Genomic DNA, 17,125 nt, shown 5'->3' on the forward strand with positions numbered 1-17,125 from the left:
TATAAGGCACTGCAACAGCCAGTGTAGGAGTTCACTGATTTTCACTTTGTGAATCTTCACAGATTCATGTACAAACCTGTACACACTGATTCAGTGTTGAAACTAGGCCTAGCAAATATTCATTAAGGAAATTTATTACATAGCTTTCTAAAAAAAAAACAAAAAACATTTACAATTAAGTTCAAACCAACTTTTTAAAATAACTGCATTACAATGCTACACCTATAGACTTACATTGACATAATGTCAAATCACATTTTTCTTCTATTGTTTGTTGTTGTTGTGAGTCGTTGGCAGTGGTTCCCAAACGGTGTACCGCGGCACGCTGGTGTGCCGTGAGGCAAGTCCAGGTGTGCCGTAGGATTTTGTGACAACCATACATTTATTGCAATATACAACTACACAAAATTTTTAATATACTACTTTGTATGCACTCATTTCATAATACAGAGGCAAACTTTATACCTATTTATTTTTTTTTTTTTTTAAATTTTGTTAATAAATATTTCATGAGTAATGTAGTTGTCTTTGTCAAATTTTATTTGACATTAGTAAATAACTATGCACATTTACAGATAATGTACATGATATGAGTGGTAACACATAAATCATAAATGCTATTTTGCACAGTAGGTGTGCCTTCAGATTTTTACTTGTAACTTGGGCACAAAAAGTTTGGGAACCACTGGTTTATTGAATTCCACCAAAAGGCTGTCGCGTAGGATGTAATTGTTAGCTTAAAATCAAACCTACGTATTTACTCAAATAGGTAAACACACATAAACATACAGCACTCTCATGAAAAAAACCTGTTTTTAAAAATATGTTATTTTGACGACTGACACATTTTGCCTTTTCAACCAAAATTTATCGGCCTATAGAAATGTAAATACAAAGAGCATCCAGAGTCGACCCCTTTTTGTGCTTTTTGTTATGCTAACTCTAAATAACACTTTCAAGTATAAAATACAGATGGATGTAATGATGTGTTTCAATATTCAGTCAATATATCCCCCATGGGTGGTATTTACATTTTTGTATATCAGCCAATCAGTCAATCTTTATTTATATAGCGCAGATTACAGCAAAAGTCATCTCAAAAACCCAAAAATTATCTCCTAGTGCAAATCAAATACCCAAAAGAATTAAATATATGAAACACTTTGTGTATGAGACCATGTATTGTCACAGTAGGAAAAATACACTTTAAAAAGATTATTTTTGTTATTGTTTTATATGCTTATAAGGCCAGTGGTAACATTTTACCAGGCGACTTAGTATTAATTAGGTTTCCTTTTTTCTGACAAAATTGATGTTGTATGTAAACAAGTGTAAAACATACAGATGCAAACACAGAAATATTTCATATATTTAATAATTTAAACTAAGTCTTTTGTGACTGCTTTGTGTACTTTAATGTACTCTACCTCAACACCGTCATTTTTACGGTGGATTTCTGCCATCCCCAACTGCCAGTATTTTACTGTAAATTCTACTGAATTATGGTTTATACCACAGGTGTCAAACTCATGGCCCGGAGGCCAAATCCGGCCCTTTGGAGCATCCAATTTGGCCCGCGGGGGAAAGTAAAAATGACAGAGAAAATATGAATCAGTGTGTGGTTTGCGGGGGCTCACAGTTTTCCCTGTACTTATATTGCATGATTGCTGTCATTTTTTATGCTCAACTGTTGAAAAATCTTTATTCTTTTTTTTTTTTTACAAAACCTTAAATTTTCCTCAAATTATTACGTAACATTTCCCTTATTTAAATAGAAATTGGTCACAAAATCTAGAAAATCTAAAGTGAAGATCCTGTTGGGACTGATATCTGTCACTTATTGCTTGGATATGATCTGTTTCTTACATATTTTGTATTTTATGCATACGTAGAAGTGTAAACTATAGGGCACAATACAATAATGATGAAATTACTTGTTTTCCCGCATAAAATCTGTGGCCCACTTGAGATCAAACTGCTCCGTATTTGGCCCCTGAACTAAAATGAGTTTGACGCCCCTGGTATATACAACGTTCATTCATCTTCCTTCTGCTCCTATTTTTGGTTTAGTCATAGGTATCATTAAACTATTACCTTCAGAGTCTGGTCTGATCAACAGAACAATTGTTTGTTGTGAATAAGACTCATAAAACTCTTAAAAACAGTAAGTAATAGAGTTCCATGATAGTAGAGAAAGCTGCGTCCCAGCGTGAGATGAAGGCTGACCTTTGACATCCCTTCTAATCTCAGTGATCCACGCAGCTTCCCGTGTCCTCATGTGCGTCATCATAGCAGCTTGTGTTTGCTATAGTGACAGCATTAGGTCAGATGTTGGGATCTCCCTCCAGCTTGGTGAGGTCAGTGGCTGTTACCATGAACATGCTGCGTCCTCGCTCGAGCCGACTCTTCTTGTCCGTGAGACGAAACGCCTCCATGAACTCGTCGATGTCGATGCTGCCATCTTGGTTGCTGTCGATGGTGACGGCGATGTCAGATATGGCCTCGTCTGTGATCTCCATCTTCAGGTAGACGCTCAACAGCTTCCAGGTCTGCCGAAAGTCTTCAATGGTGATGAAACCTGAGGGAGAAGATGATGAGTTGGGACAAATTCATGTAAAACAGCTTGTTCTATATCACTGTTAAAATGTGTAAACATGCAAAACAAATCTAAATTTAAATGTTGAATCTAAATGTACATTTTAAATGTAAATCTAGATGTTGAATCTAAATGTAAATGTTAAATCGGTCACCAAGTGTAAAGCTAAATGTTTAGAAATTATACAAAGAAAAAAGAAGCAGTACTTTGCATAATATTTAGCATTACACTTGGCGACCAATTTAACATTTAGATTTCAATTTAACATTTAGATTTCGATTTAACATTTAGATTTCAATTTAACATTTAGATTTAAATTAATTTTTTTATGTGTACACATTTTTAACAATGATATAGAACATGTCTGTTTTACATGAATTTCAGTCTCAAATAAAAGAAAAATGCTATGAAAAAGGGTTTTTACATTCAACACCCCATAATTTAAGTGATGGAGGAAAAAACCCAGAGATCAAAGTGTTTTATGCCCCACACCATCGCAACAGAATAAAAGAAAATAAAAAAGGTGAAAAAAGTGACCTTTTTTGAATTTTTTTTTTTAATTTGGACTATTCTTCAAATTTCATAAAAATTACATACACACATTTGCAATCACATATTTTCCAAAAGTAAAAAAAAAAAAAAAAAAGCTCTCTTAATAAAGTACAAAGTAAAAATAAAGCATTTTCTATTTTTCAGGCTCAAGTTTCAGCAAGGCCATACTAGTGTCCCCCCAACCCCCTTAACATGATGTCACGCCCCCAGTTTGGGAACCACCATGATGGGACTCAGGCTGTATCCAGCTGCTGTCCAGCTTCTTTCGTTGGCAAAGGGGGATTAGCGATGACGAGCTAAGACGTCATAACAGTGCTGACACACTTTGCATCCTAACTGACCCACATTCAGACAGTTTGTCTCTAGTTGATCCCCCAACGTGAGCTAAAGTCACTAGTTTTGCTTGTGTTGCTTGTGCTTGTTGCTAAATGTTTTGGAATTCAGTCTCTCAGCTGAAACTGAAAGCTGCAGAATGTCTTTAAAGCTTGCCAACAAGTTCCTCTGCAGACACCGGCTTTGATTTACTGTAACACACGAACCAACTGACACAGAAAAGAGTGAAGAATAATGATTTTTACCGGAGTTGTCTGTGTCCACCATTCTGAAGATGGTCTCCAACGTGGAGCGATGGCGGTACAATGTTTCCAGAAGACTTTGATCAATGTGCTGAAAGAGAAAACCACACACACACAAACAGCTGGATCTTAAACCATCAGTAGCTAACAGGTGGATGCAGCTTTTTGTCAAAACTTGGACCTTTGATTTCAAACTGTTTTGACGGTTTCAAATGGTGACGCTGGCGATTCTCCTTACATCTGTGTCTTTGTGTCCTTTAATGGCGAGTTCACTGAACCACTCGTAGTAGTCGATCATGCCGTCGCTGGTGGTCTTACATGTGACCAGCTGACAGCGGAGCATCCTCCAGGGAAGGTCCAAGTGCATCACGCTCTCCACTGCAGAGGCCCAGTCATTCAGAGGCACAAAACCTGACCGGGATGGATAAAGAATGTTTTAACAAACACAAAATATAGAATTAATTGTACCAATTAGTTCATTTGTTTACAAGGAAAAATAAATACTTTGACAATGTGCTGACAAAATCATAGTAACAAAAAAACCGCAATGAAAGCAGTAGCTTTCTCTGATTAAAACTCCTCTATTTTCTTTTTCTTTTTCAGTTGAACTCTTCTCATCACATCCTCAAACCTTTTCTTTTCTCGTCTTCATCATCTTTAGCAGACAGCACATCACATGCAATCATTTTAACCCTTTCACCTGATCTGGTTTTGTTTCTCTTTTTGCCATTTGTTGAAAACATTGTGTATTAACATGGTGTATTAATTGTGAAAAATGCGCTAATGTTTTGCATAAAAAAATTTCCCTATTTTTGACCGTGATGTGTAAACTAACTTCTCCAACATTTTTGAAAGTGCTTGCATTCTACATTTTGATGGCCCATCTTGTTCTGAAGTTACAGTGAAACTATAGAGCAGGGATGGGCAACACTATCACAGTGGGGGCCACAAAAACGTGATTGTATCTGATCCGAGGGCCACATTATCAACATTTATGTTAGCATTTAGAATAATGATTGATCTGAGCATTATTACGGGGGGGGGAGGGGTTTGGTTGTTTTGTAAGTTTGTAGTCATTTTGTGTGTTTTATTTAATCATTATGCATGTTTTTGTTATTGTTTGTGTTCTTTTTGTAATTTTGTGTACGTTTCTGCATTTATGTTGTCGATTTGTGTGTTTTGGGGGACACATTCTGTATATTTGTTGTTGTTTTCTGTATTTTCCAGTCATTTTGTGTAAATTTTTTTATGGGCCGCACAAAATTAGACCAAGGGCCACATGTGGCCCCCGGGCCACCAGTTGCCTATGTCTGCTATAGGGCGATTTTGGTTTTTGGTCTGCTTCTGTGGATTTTTGTTGTGTGGGAATTTACAGTATTCTACCCAGACAGAATACAAAGCTGTAAGCTCATATTTCTCCCCAGGTAAGAGGTGTAACATGTGATTAACAGTAACTAATGATCTTTGAGAACTGTGAATGGAGGACAAATGGTGATACCACCCGATCTGTGTGGGATTGACCCATTTAATGCAAACCTGTGTTGTCGCTGTCAAACTTCTTGAAGGCACTCATGAGGTCAGACTTGTGCGCAAACAGCTGCTCCCGCAGGACTTTGAGGGCTGAGCGCTCGGTCCGCCCGACACTGCAGATGTAACAGGAAGAAGTAAACAGATTAGAAGTAAGGAATGAGGCACCAACAGACCCCATGACCCTGAACATGAATAGACAAGTCAGAAGTGAAATGAAATTGATTGAAATCAGAAGTGTTGATAACTTTGTCATCGAGGAGGAGATTTGAATTGTAAAATGTAAAACGTCCATTACCTTAAGACACTTTAAGTATTTTGCCAAAAACCAAAAATCTGCAAATTACCATCATTTCATCATGACTTTTTTCACATATTGAAGGATCAAACTTCTAAACATCAAAGGCAATGGTGTTAAACGTCTCCATTTTATAGGACACATGGTTTATTTAGCTAACCTTTGTCGCACAGTGAGTTCTCTGGTCATGTTGCTGGCTTGGTACTGAAACACAAGAGGCACGAGATCTGGACCCATTTTGACATAAGCTCCCCTGTTGCTCCCCACGTCGTAGTAATTGGAGGCCGAGAAGAGAGTGAGGACCTAAAGAACGCAACAGCGGGAACAGAGGAGAGGATGACACCTTTGACCTTTAACCCCCCCCCAGTAGCTGAGCTGACCTTTCTATTGTGACAGAACTCATAGCCGTCTTGTTTGCACTCGTGCGAGCGTATGATGAGCTGCAGGTTGTGTCGCAGCAGGAAGTCCTCCGTGATGTCGGGGCCCCAGTAGCAGCCTCCTCCTCGCACTTCATTGGGGATGCAGCCGTCCTGAGTCATCGGGTCGCTCCACAACAGGTCCAGGATCTGTTGTTCCAGAGAAGAGAGAATTTCAATCTATTATAAACTCCTAATTTTGGCTGACACATCTGTTTTGTACTTCTTTGCGTAACGGTGGGAACAAGTAACCTATGAAACCAAAGACTCCAAAGTAAACATGACAGCTGATTAATAATGGGTACAATCAAGGCTAATATTGTGTTTATGGTATTCATGTGAAAATTTAAAACAATCTAAGTCAACACTTAGTTTATAAGGCAGGGTTTTTGACAAACAGTAAGATCTTGATGTGTATACTACCAAAGCAGATTAGGGCCAGTTTTGATGGAGAAAATAATTTTGGGCAAATCGAGAATAAAGTTGAAATGTTGAAAATAAACGCAAAATACAATAGTCCCAGGTTTGCTAATAAAGTCAAATTTACGTAAACAGACTAGGGCCAATTCATCATATACGACAACAATCTCCATCAAAACTGGCCCTAAACTGTTTTTGTAGCTCCTCAATAGCCACAGAAGGTGAATCGCTTCAATGTCCTTAAAGAGATTATAACGCTGTGTTTATGAGCTAAAAAGAAAATATCTATTTGAGATTAAATTCTACTTTGAAGTTTAGTTTAACGCATTCATCGATACACGGCATTTTGTAGACGTCCATGTTTATTGTCGTATATGGTGAATTGGCCCTTGTCAGCTACCGTAGATTTGCCTTCATTAGCAGACCTTTGAGTTTTATCACAATATTGTTTTGATTTTATTTTCAAAATTTCGACTTTAATCTCCAAAATTATTTTCTTCATCAAAGTTGTCCTTAATCTGTTTGCATAGTATACATTTTCTTTCCTCAGTGATCAATACTTTTTCTTTTACATGTTTTTGATCCAACCAGAACCCAATGAATGGGCTGCTCTCAGCCCGCTCTTCAGTTTGGTCACTAAAGCAGATCAAAGCCATGGCTGAGGGATTAATGACGGTGTTGGATTACAGGGTAATCACTGCACTGAGTACAGGATCTTGTTTGAGGTGTGGTTTGATCACTGGTGGAGAATGTGTGACGCTGAGTAAAGCTGTAGCAGAGAGGACGTCATCAGCTCAGCCGTGTCTGTCCCTCCACGGTGTAAACACAGAGCTACTTAACCATGTGAGATAGTCATTGTTCCTGTTTTCACATATTGATTCAACACAGGGGTTCTCAACCTTGGGATCGGGGTATCCAGGTGTCTTCAAGAAACTAAGAATATTTTTTTGAATAATTTAGGCCCATTTTTTGCTTATTTTGACCCTTTTCCTGCAACTACACCAAACTTGCCAAATTTTAACCTATTTTTAACACTTTTTCTTGCCATATATTTTTTTGTTCCTTTTAATGCATTTTTGCTACATTAATCCCATTTCTGTTACTTCTTTGTCAATTTTCAATGCCTTTTCTGCACATTTTTTTCAAGACATTTTTGGCACTTATATAAAGACTTTCCACCACTTTTCCCACCTAATGTCTCAAACGTTAAGTTAACATATTATCACTTAACCCCTCTTTACCATATTTCCTGCTTACTTTTGCCAATTTGACCACATTCACAATTTGTCATGCCCATCATTTGCCAGTTTCAACTCATTCTTCCTCCTTTTTTTTTTGCCACTTTTAAGCCAATATTGCCATTTTGCACTCTTTTTACCACTTTTTCTGTCCATTTTTGGCCATTAAAAACACCATTTCACCACTTTTTCCACCATTTTTGGTCAATTTCAACACATTTTATTTCTTTAAAATGACTATATACTATGGCACAAATAATAATAAACTTACTGGATAACAGTGGATATTATTCAGATAAATAAATAAATGTGGTTATCACAGATTGATAGAACAATGCAGCATCATTTTGCTGACTTTATGGATGGGCTCCAAAAAGCTCTCCCCTTTATTCCCCCTTTATAGATGGCCCTGTCTCTCCATGACTGTTCTTCAATGTTCATGTCTGTGTTCGACCACCTTCAGGTACCCCGGTCTCTGCAATTTTATTTTGAGGATTGCGGACTGAAAAGGTTGAGAACCACTGACGTAATGTATGTGTTGTTTCACTTGATACATCTGCAATAAGAAGTCTACTCAAAAATATTCCGATGTCTGGCCTTAAAAGTGAGAAAAATCTTTTTTGTTTTGGAAAATCAGTTATAAAAATCTGCATTTTCTATGTATAGTCTTTAGATGTTGGAATTTCAATAATGTCTTTTAGTCAGTTTTGTTGGTTCCACTTTGTGACAAAGCACAACAAAAAGCCTACTATAATTGATCAAGTTAGGACCAATTATAGATTTGGTTATTTTCAGCAGCTATCTTGGACACCATCTTGAATTGCTCAAAACCCTCAATGATGCCAGCTTGGCATCATCCAGTTTCCGATTCTATGGAACTTCCTCTACCAGAATCAGTCATAACATGCTTGGGGGTATTTTCACAAGTTTCACATTGAATTAAAGGTTTGGCAACCGGACTATACTCTCTTTTGCACTCATTTGTAAAGAGTTTTACTCCTACTCACCTGCCTCCACTCGTCCTTAGCTGTGTAACTCCTGATGGACTCACAGGACAGAGACACTGAGTCTACGTCTGAGCTGCTGATAGGTGAGTTGGTCTGAGCTTGAGCTTGAGCCTGATCCTGAGCCTGAGCATGAGCATGAACCTGCCTCTTACACATCTCCAGCGCCTCGATGTTGGCTCTGATCCGCTCGGAGAAGTCCTGCAGGGAGCGGTTGTGGAAGCACTCCTTGGTTCCAATAGGTTTAGGATATGTAAGGGAGGCCCGTCGCTGAGACATCCTATTGGCTGACCAGATGTCGTCGTCCATGTCTGAGTCAATTGATGCAGTGGCCGAGCTCATGTGTCTTTTCTTTGGAGGCCTCAGCGCTGAGATGTACTGGGTCAGAAAAACGGGAGGACATTGGGTTCAGGGACTTTCTGACACTAACACGTGCTTCTATCCAGTTTGATTCCTTACGGTGTGTCTGTCCAATCTGGTGAGGATGCTGAGATCTGTGGTGTCAGAGATGCCACCGTGGAGGACCAGCACCTTCTGATCGATTACAGTCGCCAACGGCAACCAGCTGAAGATTTTCTGCAGCAGCTTGAGGATCCTCTTACCATGCAGCTTATAGTCAACACAAAAGAAGAAGAACCAGAACAGTCAGCTCGAGTGTATCAATCATAACAGTTGATTGTTGTTTGGATGCACAACGTTCTACTTTTGTTTCAAGATTGATAGTTTAATCCCTAATTCAACCTGGGCATGTAGGCTTTAGGGTTTTGTGGGTTCTTTCTTTTCCCCCCTCTTTCCTCTGCATACTTCTGTTTCTTTACTTCCTACAGTCCAAAGTACATAGCATAGGTCCATTCGATCATAGGAAATGTATAGAATTATTCTTAGTTTCAGCCCTTAGGCAAAAAAATTGTATTTTTTTGATTGATCAATAACACATTTGCCTTGCAGCAAGAAGTTCCTGAGTTCAAACCCTAGGTTGGACACTTGGGTCCTTTCTAAGTGGAGTTGGATGTTCTCCATGTGCTTGCATGGGTATCCTCTGGGGTTGAGTTTGATCTAGTTTTTGTCCAGTAAAAATATATTCAGTGATCTTTTCGAAGAAGTTTTGTATGACTTTTTAATCCTTTTACACAAACTTTGAAAATAACCAATTCTATTTTTGCTTTTTGTCTATTATTGCCTTTTTAGTCGTTTGGTTGGTTGCACATTAACCAGATCCTGTTTACAATGCGCAGCTATCAGTATCAATGACCACGTGCAAGAATAATTCCTCAAAATTAAATAAAGGCATGATATAATCTGAAATCAGTCTTATTTTGTATATGCACGTTCACTCGGCCTTTCTTTTGACTCATCTTGAGGCCAAGTGTCTTGCTGTCATCTAGTTTAATGACCACAAATCCTCTTAGCTGTGAGAGGGAGTCACCACTATAGTCTGCAAAGCATGACGGCCAGTGGCTTTATTGGAAACGCAAAGTGCCTGCTGTTACATAGGTGGACTTCTTTAACAACTGCACGCAGAAGGAAACAGGAAATCCGTCTATGGAAAAGCAACAATGAAGCAGGATTAGGGTGTGTTGAGATGTGTGGCGTCACAAGAGACAAACTTACCTTGTATTTCGTCAAAACCTCCTTCGTGAAGCCATATCTAAACCACCCACAGAGACACGAACATGTGCACTTATTATTGCTTCCAAGGCCTCTGAGCTGGTAAATGTTTTGTTTTTTAACCTCAGGTTGACGATGTGGTCCTCGTGGTTCCCTCTGTTGAGGTGGACATCACCCGGGTAGAGGATCAGGAATGAAAAAAGAATGAGGAGGATCTCGATGGAGTCCCTGCCTCGGTCCACAAAGTCTCCATTAAACACATAGGGGTTTTCCAGGGATGGCATGCCGTTCTTTAAGTCAAACACATACACAAAAAAACATTTAAAGCCTTGCTAGAATAAGATTTTAAAGAGCCAGATAAGCCAAATAAAAGGCTAATCCACAAGTATATCAATTTTTATGAAGTTCTGCTACTGGTGTATAAATTTGTGAATGGGTTTGGTCCAGAATCCATCTGAGAGATGTTCGTAAGGTATGAACCCAGCAGGTCTCTCAGATCCATGGACACAGGGTCAGATAATGGAGCCCAGAGCTCACAGCAAACTTGGTGACCCTGCTTTTAGTTGTTATGCTGCAAAGAGGTGGAACAAACTGCCAGCAGAGCTGAATTCTCCATCCAATGTAAACCGTTTTAAATCCAAGTTAAAGGAACTCTTTTTCTCTACTGCGTATGATTGAGAGGGAGATTTTTAATGAAGTTATTGTTTATTCAATGTTTTTACGATTGATTTTAAATGTTTTTGCTACTGATTTTAATGTTCTTGTTGATTTTTAAGCTGTTGAATGTTTTCTGTTGCACGTTTTGATCATGTAAAGCACATTGAGTTGCCTTGTGTATGAAATGCGCTATACAAATAAATTGGCCTTGCCTTGCCTATTCCAGTGTTTGTAAAAACAGGTCTAGGACTTTCAGCATATTGCCAGAAACCGCTCTGCATGTACCGTAACTATTGCTAACCTTGTAGAAAATCAGTAGTAGATCCTCCAGTTGTCCATGCAGGTCACCTGTTAGATAGATAGATAGATAGATAGATACTTTATTCATCTCCAAGAGAAATTCACAGTTCCAGCAGCTTACAGGTATGGGAACACAGGGGCATGCAGGGAAAGTACAATGTAGAAATTTAAAAATTTAAAAATTAAGAAAAAAATTTAAAACAGTGCAAAGAAAGTACTAAGGTAAAATATAATGGTTGAAGATGTTGAAGATGAGAGAAGCTTTAATGCACATAAACACCACTAAAGGTATCGTATTAATAGCACATATCACAGAGAGCAGCAACAACGAGAGCAACAGGTCAGTTCAGAGAATAAAGCCAAATATCACAAAGGTAAGGAAGTCTCTTCTCGTCCACTAAGAGAAGTCGTACAATAAATAGTTTTGAAATAAAGAAACTAATGTTCCACTTTTTTAAGTCTCACCACATATGGTGATCTCTTTGCTGTGGCAGGTGGAGATGCGGCTGATGTTTGGCAACATGCGGAGCAGCTTCCACGTCTCCAGGAGGAGCTGGAGGACGTAGCGTGAGTGCAGCTGCTGCTGGCAGAGAAATGTGTCAGAAAGGAGCAGGGACACACCTCCAGCACTGTGTGGATGACCTCACCATAGATAGGCTACACAATACCTGGTTCCTGCTAAAATATGTATTCAGTTTAGTCTAGTCAGTTATGAATCATATGTTTTATTGGGTTTTTTTTGTGTTTTATCTGCTGACTAACAGCTTTGTCAGCCAAACATATTGTTCAGCATCATTCAAATGTTTGAAAGAACTTCATATAAAGGATTGCTGTTGAACAAATATTTGTCAATTTTGATGATATATCAGATATTTGTCTTTGATCAATGATGAAAAGTAGCTTTTTAACGATAAATCACTGATGCGCTTTGAAACTCAAATATGACAAAAACTTGACAAAGTTGACAATTTACAATTTATGGAGCTGCAGTTTGTAGTCAAATATGTTAAAGATGCACGGTTAATGGAGTGTTAATGAAGTGTATTATTATTATTATTATTATTCTGCATCTGTAATAAACAGTTTCACGCCATAACAGAAATTAAAATAGAACAAAAAACGTTCATAATTCTATTATGTAGCTTCCATTTTGGTTTTTGTGTTTGTATGGTTTATATGTACCCTGATTCTGAAATAAAGTTATCTAACTATCTATCTATCTATCTATCTATCTATCTATCTATCTATCTATCTATCTATCTATTAATGAGGATTATCTTATTATTGGTATAATTCCTAACTGTTTCTGTTTAAAACCTTTGTCTTTTGATCTTTGTGAGGAAAGTCATTCTTTTCTAATTAAGCAAAGTGTTCTTAACATGTGGGTCGGGCCCCATAAGTGAGAGTAAATAGATTTTTGAATCCCAATAAGTTTTTATATAGAAAGGCATGTATTGTTGCAGCAGTCTTTCCAAACATCTATCTGTAGATGGGAGTGTAGGCGATTGCTCAGGTCTGATTTCATGTATTCATCACACTTACAGTGATTAAAAACACGTTGACACACTCCGTGGTTTGCTTACCTTCTTGTTCCTAAAGGCTTCCACTAGACCGAAGGCCTGCTCCACCGTCAGAGGGAAGGTCAGATGAGGTCCTGAGTAAATATCAGGCACCTCAATGTTCTCGTAGCTGAAGTATCTCTCCCACTCTGCATCCCGGCACACCTCATTCTCTCTGAAGATGTGTGAGATTAAGTTTCCTGTTGAAAGAGACCATTGAAACTTTGATTCTCCGTCAAAACCAAAGGGAGTTAAAGGCCAAGTGAATCTAAAGAGAGTTCTCACGCTCGTTGCTTGATGGTGTGAAATTATCCATGAGGTAGCCGAGGAAATTGTAAAGCTGTAGAAGTGGAATCAGACATGGAGGTCAGATTTTCATACCATTCGCTGAGCTTTCAGCACTTATCACCTTTATCTGGGCCTGTTCTCCAGAGTATTCGATGGACTGGAAGATGTGCCAGGTGTACCTGCGTCTCATCTCCGTGCGGGCGACGTACTGTCGGTACCATCGCTGAATCAGGACAGCAGCTTTTATGGCTGAAACAAAGAAGATCCAGTTGGAGCAGTTGTATTCACTAATGGACACCACCAATAGGCCCATACACTGCCAAGCAAGTCCTTATCACCTGTTTGATAATACCAGAAAGTCTAAGTTTCACAACAATTGGTAAGTCAATACGAACAACTAGATCAGAATTAGTTATTTTTCACCAGCACAGCTGGACTTTTTTAGTTGTTGTTGTTTGTGGAAAATGATATTAATTTGTTCCAGATATGGAAAAACCTTGTAACATCTTGCAAACACAAACAAAAGGAAATAATATATTCTGATAAATATTATAAATGTGTCTTATGACAAGAAATCATGATATTAAAATGTCACAAGATACATTGTCAAGGGTAGAAGTCGGTGGGGGTCAGATTAAAACTTCTTATCATATATATATAGGCAAAATGTTCGACATGCTGTATGACCAGCATAGCAGCAGTGCTGAATTCTTCCTAATTTTGGTTTAATATGGGGGTTAAACAATGAAGGTCTTTCCACTCCGTTGCCTATTTGTGGTAACGGAGTGGAAAGTACAACAGTACAACACACTCAATGGTTCCTGTTGTAATACCTAATGTCCTTCATTGCCTTTTTAAAAATTGACATCAATAAGTTGCTCTCGGGTTTCCATGTATACGGTTGATGATAACAGAGTGGAAAAAGAAGGTAAAAGTGCTGAAAATCATCAATCGAGCCTGCATTACAGCAAAACAAAAAAATTAATAAAAAAATAGAACTTTCCGCTTTATTAAGCAATACACACTTGATATTTCAGTGGTTTTTTTTCCCCCTGAAAACAATATGTTAAAAAGTACCAGGCCCAGACATATTTTTTCCCAAATGTGCCCCTAATGAAAATTTTGCCCATATATACATTTAGGATGAAAACGAGTACCTTTTGTTCTTCTCAGATGAAGCATAGGACTCAACTTTAGTGGCCCCTAGTGGCTTATGGGGCCCGATGCGGTTGCATAATCTGCATATATCTAGAAACGCATCTGTCCTGCCGCATCTTTATTTAAAAATGTGGAATTATGCTGATTTATAACCGTCTGTGAACCAAATGGTTTTGTAACGCAGGAGAATATCCAAGAGCGAGCCCATGCACGGCAAAGGAAAACATGCAAACCCTGCATAGAAAACTGCTTGGAAACACTGACAGCGTTAACATTTGTGGAGCTTTTTGTTTCAGGAAACACAACAGCTACGCAAGCACATGTTATAAAACATACTTTAATCCAACTACAGCAAATCCACATAAGCACAAAAGGAGATGAAAGGCGTGTGTCTTACTTGTGACGGCTGTAAGCAGCATTTCAGAATAAAAGAAAACACACAATGGTGAAACAATAGTTAGATGATGCATTGATGATGATAGTACAACACAAATGGCGAGGAAGTATTTTCCACCTTTTCCAGACTGTTTGTGGAACTGGTCGGACTTTGTGACGCCACATCCCATGACTGTACCTGCTTAAAGCATCAAACAATCAACTCATCAGATCACTTGAATCCAGAGAAAGACAACAAAGTTGTTTTGAAACTGAAGTGTAGCACACATGATTACACTCTATTATCCTGGCCTCTGGTAAACCCATTCATTCCTGTTGAGCCTGTCTCAGCATGAAGAGCAAAGCTGAGTGTGGAGGACGTTTAACCGGGTGCTCTTTTAATCTTATTACCTTCTATTCAACTCCTGACCTCTGTGACTGACCTCAAACCTGCAGCACAGCACCGCTCTGTGAAATTCTGTCAAGCCTTACTTTAGGCAGTGTATGAAACTGAAGAGGAAGAAGCTCTGTTAAATGAAGTATGAAATAAACCAAACAACTGTCAATCTACCACAGCCTACATGTTGTATTGACATTATCCAAATCAAAGCTATAACAATGAATTTGTTCAGGTAAACACGTGACCGTGTTGTTTTACCGACATATTTTGAACATTTGGCTCACTTTCCTCACGTTTAGCTCATTTTTCTTTCATTTGAGACAATTTCATGTAAAACAAAATGTTTTATATCATTGTAAAAATGTGTAAACATGACAAATAAATATAAATGTCAAAGTTAAATATAAATATTAAATCTAAGTCTAAATGTAAAAGTTAAATATAAATATGAAATTTAAATCTAAATCTAAATGTCAAATTGTCAAGGGCTGACCTGTCCACTTTGCATAGTTTAAAAACATTTAGCTTTACACTTGTCGACCGATTGAACAATTAGGTTTAGATTTAACATTTACATTTAGATTCATTTTCAAGTGTACACATTTTTAACAATGATACAAAATATGCTGTTTTACATGAATTTCTACCTCAAATGAAAGAAAAATGAGCTAAATGTTCAAAATATGTAGGCTATGAAAAAGTGACTGAGTTTTTACATTCAGCACTCATAGGTTTGGGATTACATAAATAGTTACATTCAAGAGGTGTACATGATATACAGTAATGCATTGATTCTAAAACAACCTTTAAAAATACTTAACCAACTAATGCCATCAGTCTTATTTATCCAGGCTAAACAACCCAATGGATGATCAGTGTATGTAATCTTTACTTACGTGGTCGCCTCCTTTAATGCTTCTTCATAGATTATTCCCCCGCCTGCTCAAGGCATTAGTTAGTACTCAAAGAGCCATTTGCTAATCTTCATCCTCCATCAGTCCACCAGCATCAGGTAAACAACTCCACCAGTGTCACCAGTGGAACTGCTCATGGTAGGTGGATGAAGAGCCGCAGCATCCACACAGGCCTCATAGTGCAGGACATCCTCACTCCAAGTCCACCAAGACTCTGCTGGAGCTCGGTGTGTTTGCATAATCAAAGCATGGAGCCACAAGTGGATTAGTGCAGCTAATGACTTGATGGGACTAGCCTGGTCTTTATATAGGAAGATGGCAAAGTACAGGAATAAACATGGACATGGAGAAGGTTTTTGGGAAGGTTTTTAATGACTGTGGAACAAGCTCGTGTTTACATAAAATCTGAGGAGGTAAAGTGACACCAGAGACAAACAGCAGTGATGAATCTTTCTTATTTGCAGCTCTGAGTTTTATGTTGCTGTGTAATTTTGTTTGTGGAAATTAAGACATCGTTGCAAAATGTGAATATTGCCTTACTTTTTGTCATGTTTTGAGCAGTGCATATTTCCTCCTTATTTTCTTATTATTTCTGTTACTTTTAACTTTTTTTAAAGCCTCCTGTGAACAAGTGTTGTAAATTAGCACATGTGCTAACACACTCAAAACAATACAACTGGGTAACTATTGTAATTGTGATGTCCCTATCAAATGAAGGGAATATTAAAATGTGTTTGGTTTTTTTTCTCAAATTAAACTAACAGTAACTAACCCTGCTTGTGGTCCATTTGACCCCGTTAAATGTTCATCATTTAAAAATTAACAGTTAACTCTTCTTTTTTTATTTTTTTGCTTCATATTTTATGACTTTTCCTAGTGTGACCCATGTTTAACTTTACATTCCTACACCTGCAGGTGCAGAATTGGGGTGGGAGGGGTAAACATCTCTGGGGTCATATTGACCGCGAGGTTTAAATGTGTTAGTAATTTTGAGGATAATGAGGGTTAAATAAATCAAAAATATTGCCTATTTGCTGTGTAATTTTGTTTGTGGAAATTGAGATATGATTGCATAATATTTTTTTTTTTTTTTTAATTATTTTTTTAATGAACCCTTCTATTATGCTTGTGGTCAATTTAACCCCATTCAATGTTCATCGTTCAAAAATAAAATAAAATAAAAAATAAAATAAAAAAAATAAAAAAATATTTCATATTACATGACTTTTCCTAATTTGAT

General features: G+C 37.8%; 1 protein-coding gene across 1 annotated transcript; it reads right to left on the bottom strand.

The window, feature by feature from the left end:
* Window positions 1-2,317: 2,317 nt before the first annotated feature.
* ppef2a (protein phosphatase with EF-hand domain 2a) lies at window positions 2,318-16,016 on the bottom strand. Its single transcript, XM_028457639.1, has 18 exons — window positions 15,868-16,016; window positions 14,711-14,773; window positions 14,594-14,602; window positions 13,160-13,287; window positions 13,036-13,090; window positions 12,775-12,950; window positions 11,657-11,771; window positions 11,193-11,239; window positions 10,358-10,524; window positions 10,238-10,274; window positions 9,086-9,235; window positions 8,630-9,004; window positions 5,929-6,114; window positions 5,709-5,851; window positions 5,260-5,366; window positions 3,962-4,134; window positions 3,727-3,814; window positions 2,318-2,578 (listed from the first exon to the last, which is right to left on the bottom strand). The coding sequence occupies exons 2-18, from the start codon at window positions 14,760-14,762 to the stop codon at window positions 2,325-2,327; spliced, it is 2,262 nt and encodes a 753-aa protein (XP_028313440.1). The 5' UTR covers window positions 14,763-14,773; window positions 15,868-16,016; the 3' UTR covers window positions 2,318-2,324.
* Between the last annotated feature and the right edge of the window lie 1,109 nt (window positions 16,017-17,125).

The sequence above is a fragment of the Gouania willdenowi genome, chromosome 9 (assembly GCF_900634775.1).
Source record: "Gouania willdenowi chromosome 9, fGouWil2.1, whole genome shotgun sequence".
Lineage (NCBI taxonomy): Eukaryota > Metazoa > Chordata > Actinopteri > Blenniiformes > Gobiesocidae > Gouania > Gouania willdenowi.

Bases quoted from the DNA above. Each gene is read 5' to 3' on its own strand.
- ppef2a (XM_028457639.1), bottom strand. From the start codon at position 14,762: ATGGGATGTGGCGTCACAAAGTCCGACCAGTTCCACAAACAGTCTGGA. The intron at 12,951-13,035 runs GTGAGAACTCTC...CTCTTTCAACAG, and splicing joins CACACCATCAAGCAACGAGC to GAAACTTAATCTCACACATC. The intron at 10,525-11,192 runs GTTAGCAATAGT...TTTGACTTAAAG, and splicing joins TACTACTGATTTTCTACAAG to AACGGCATGCCATCCCTGGA.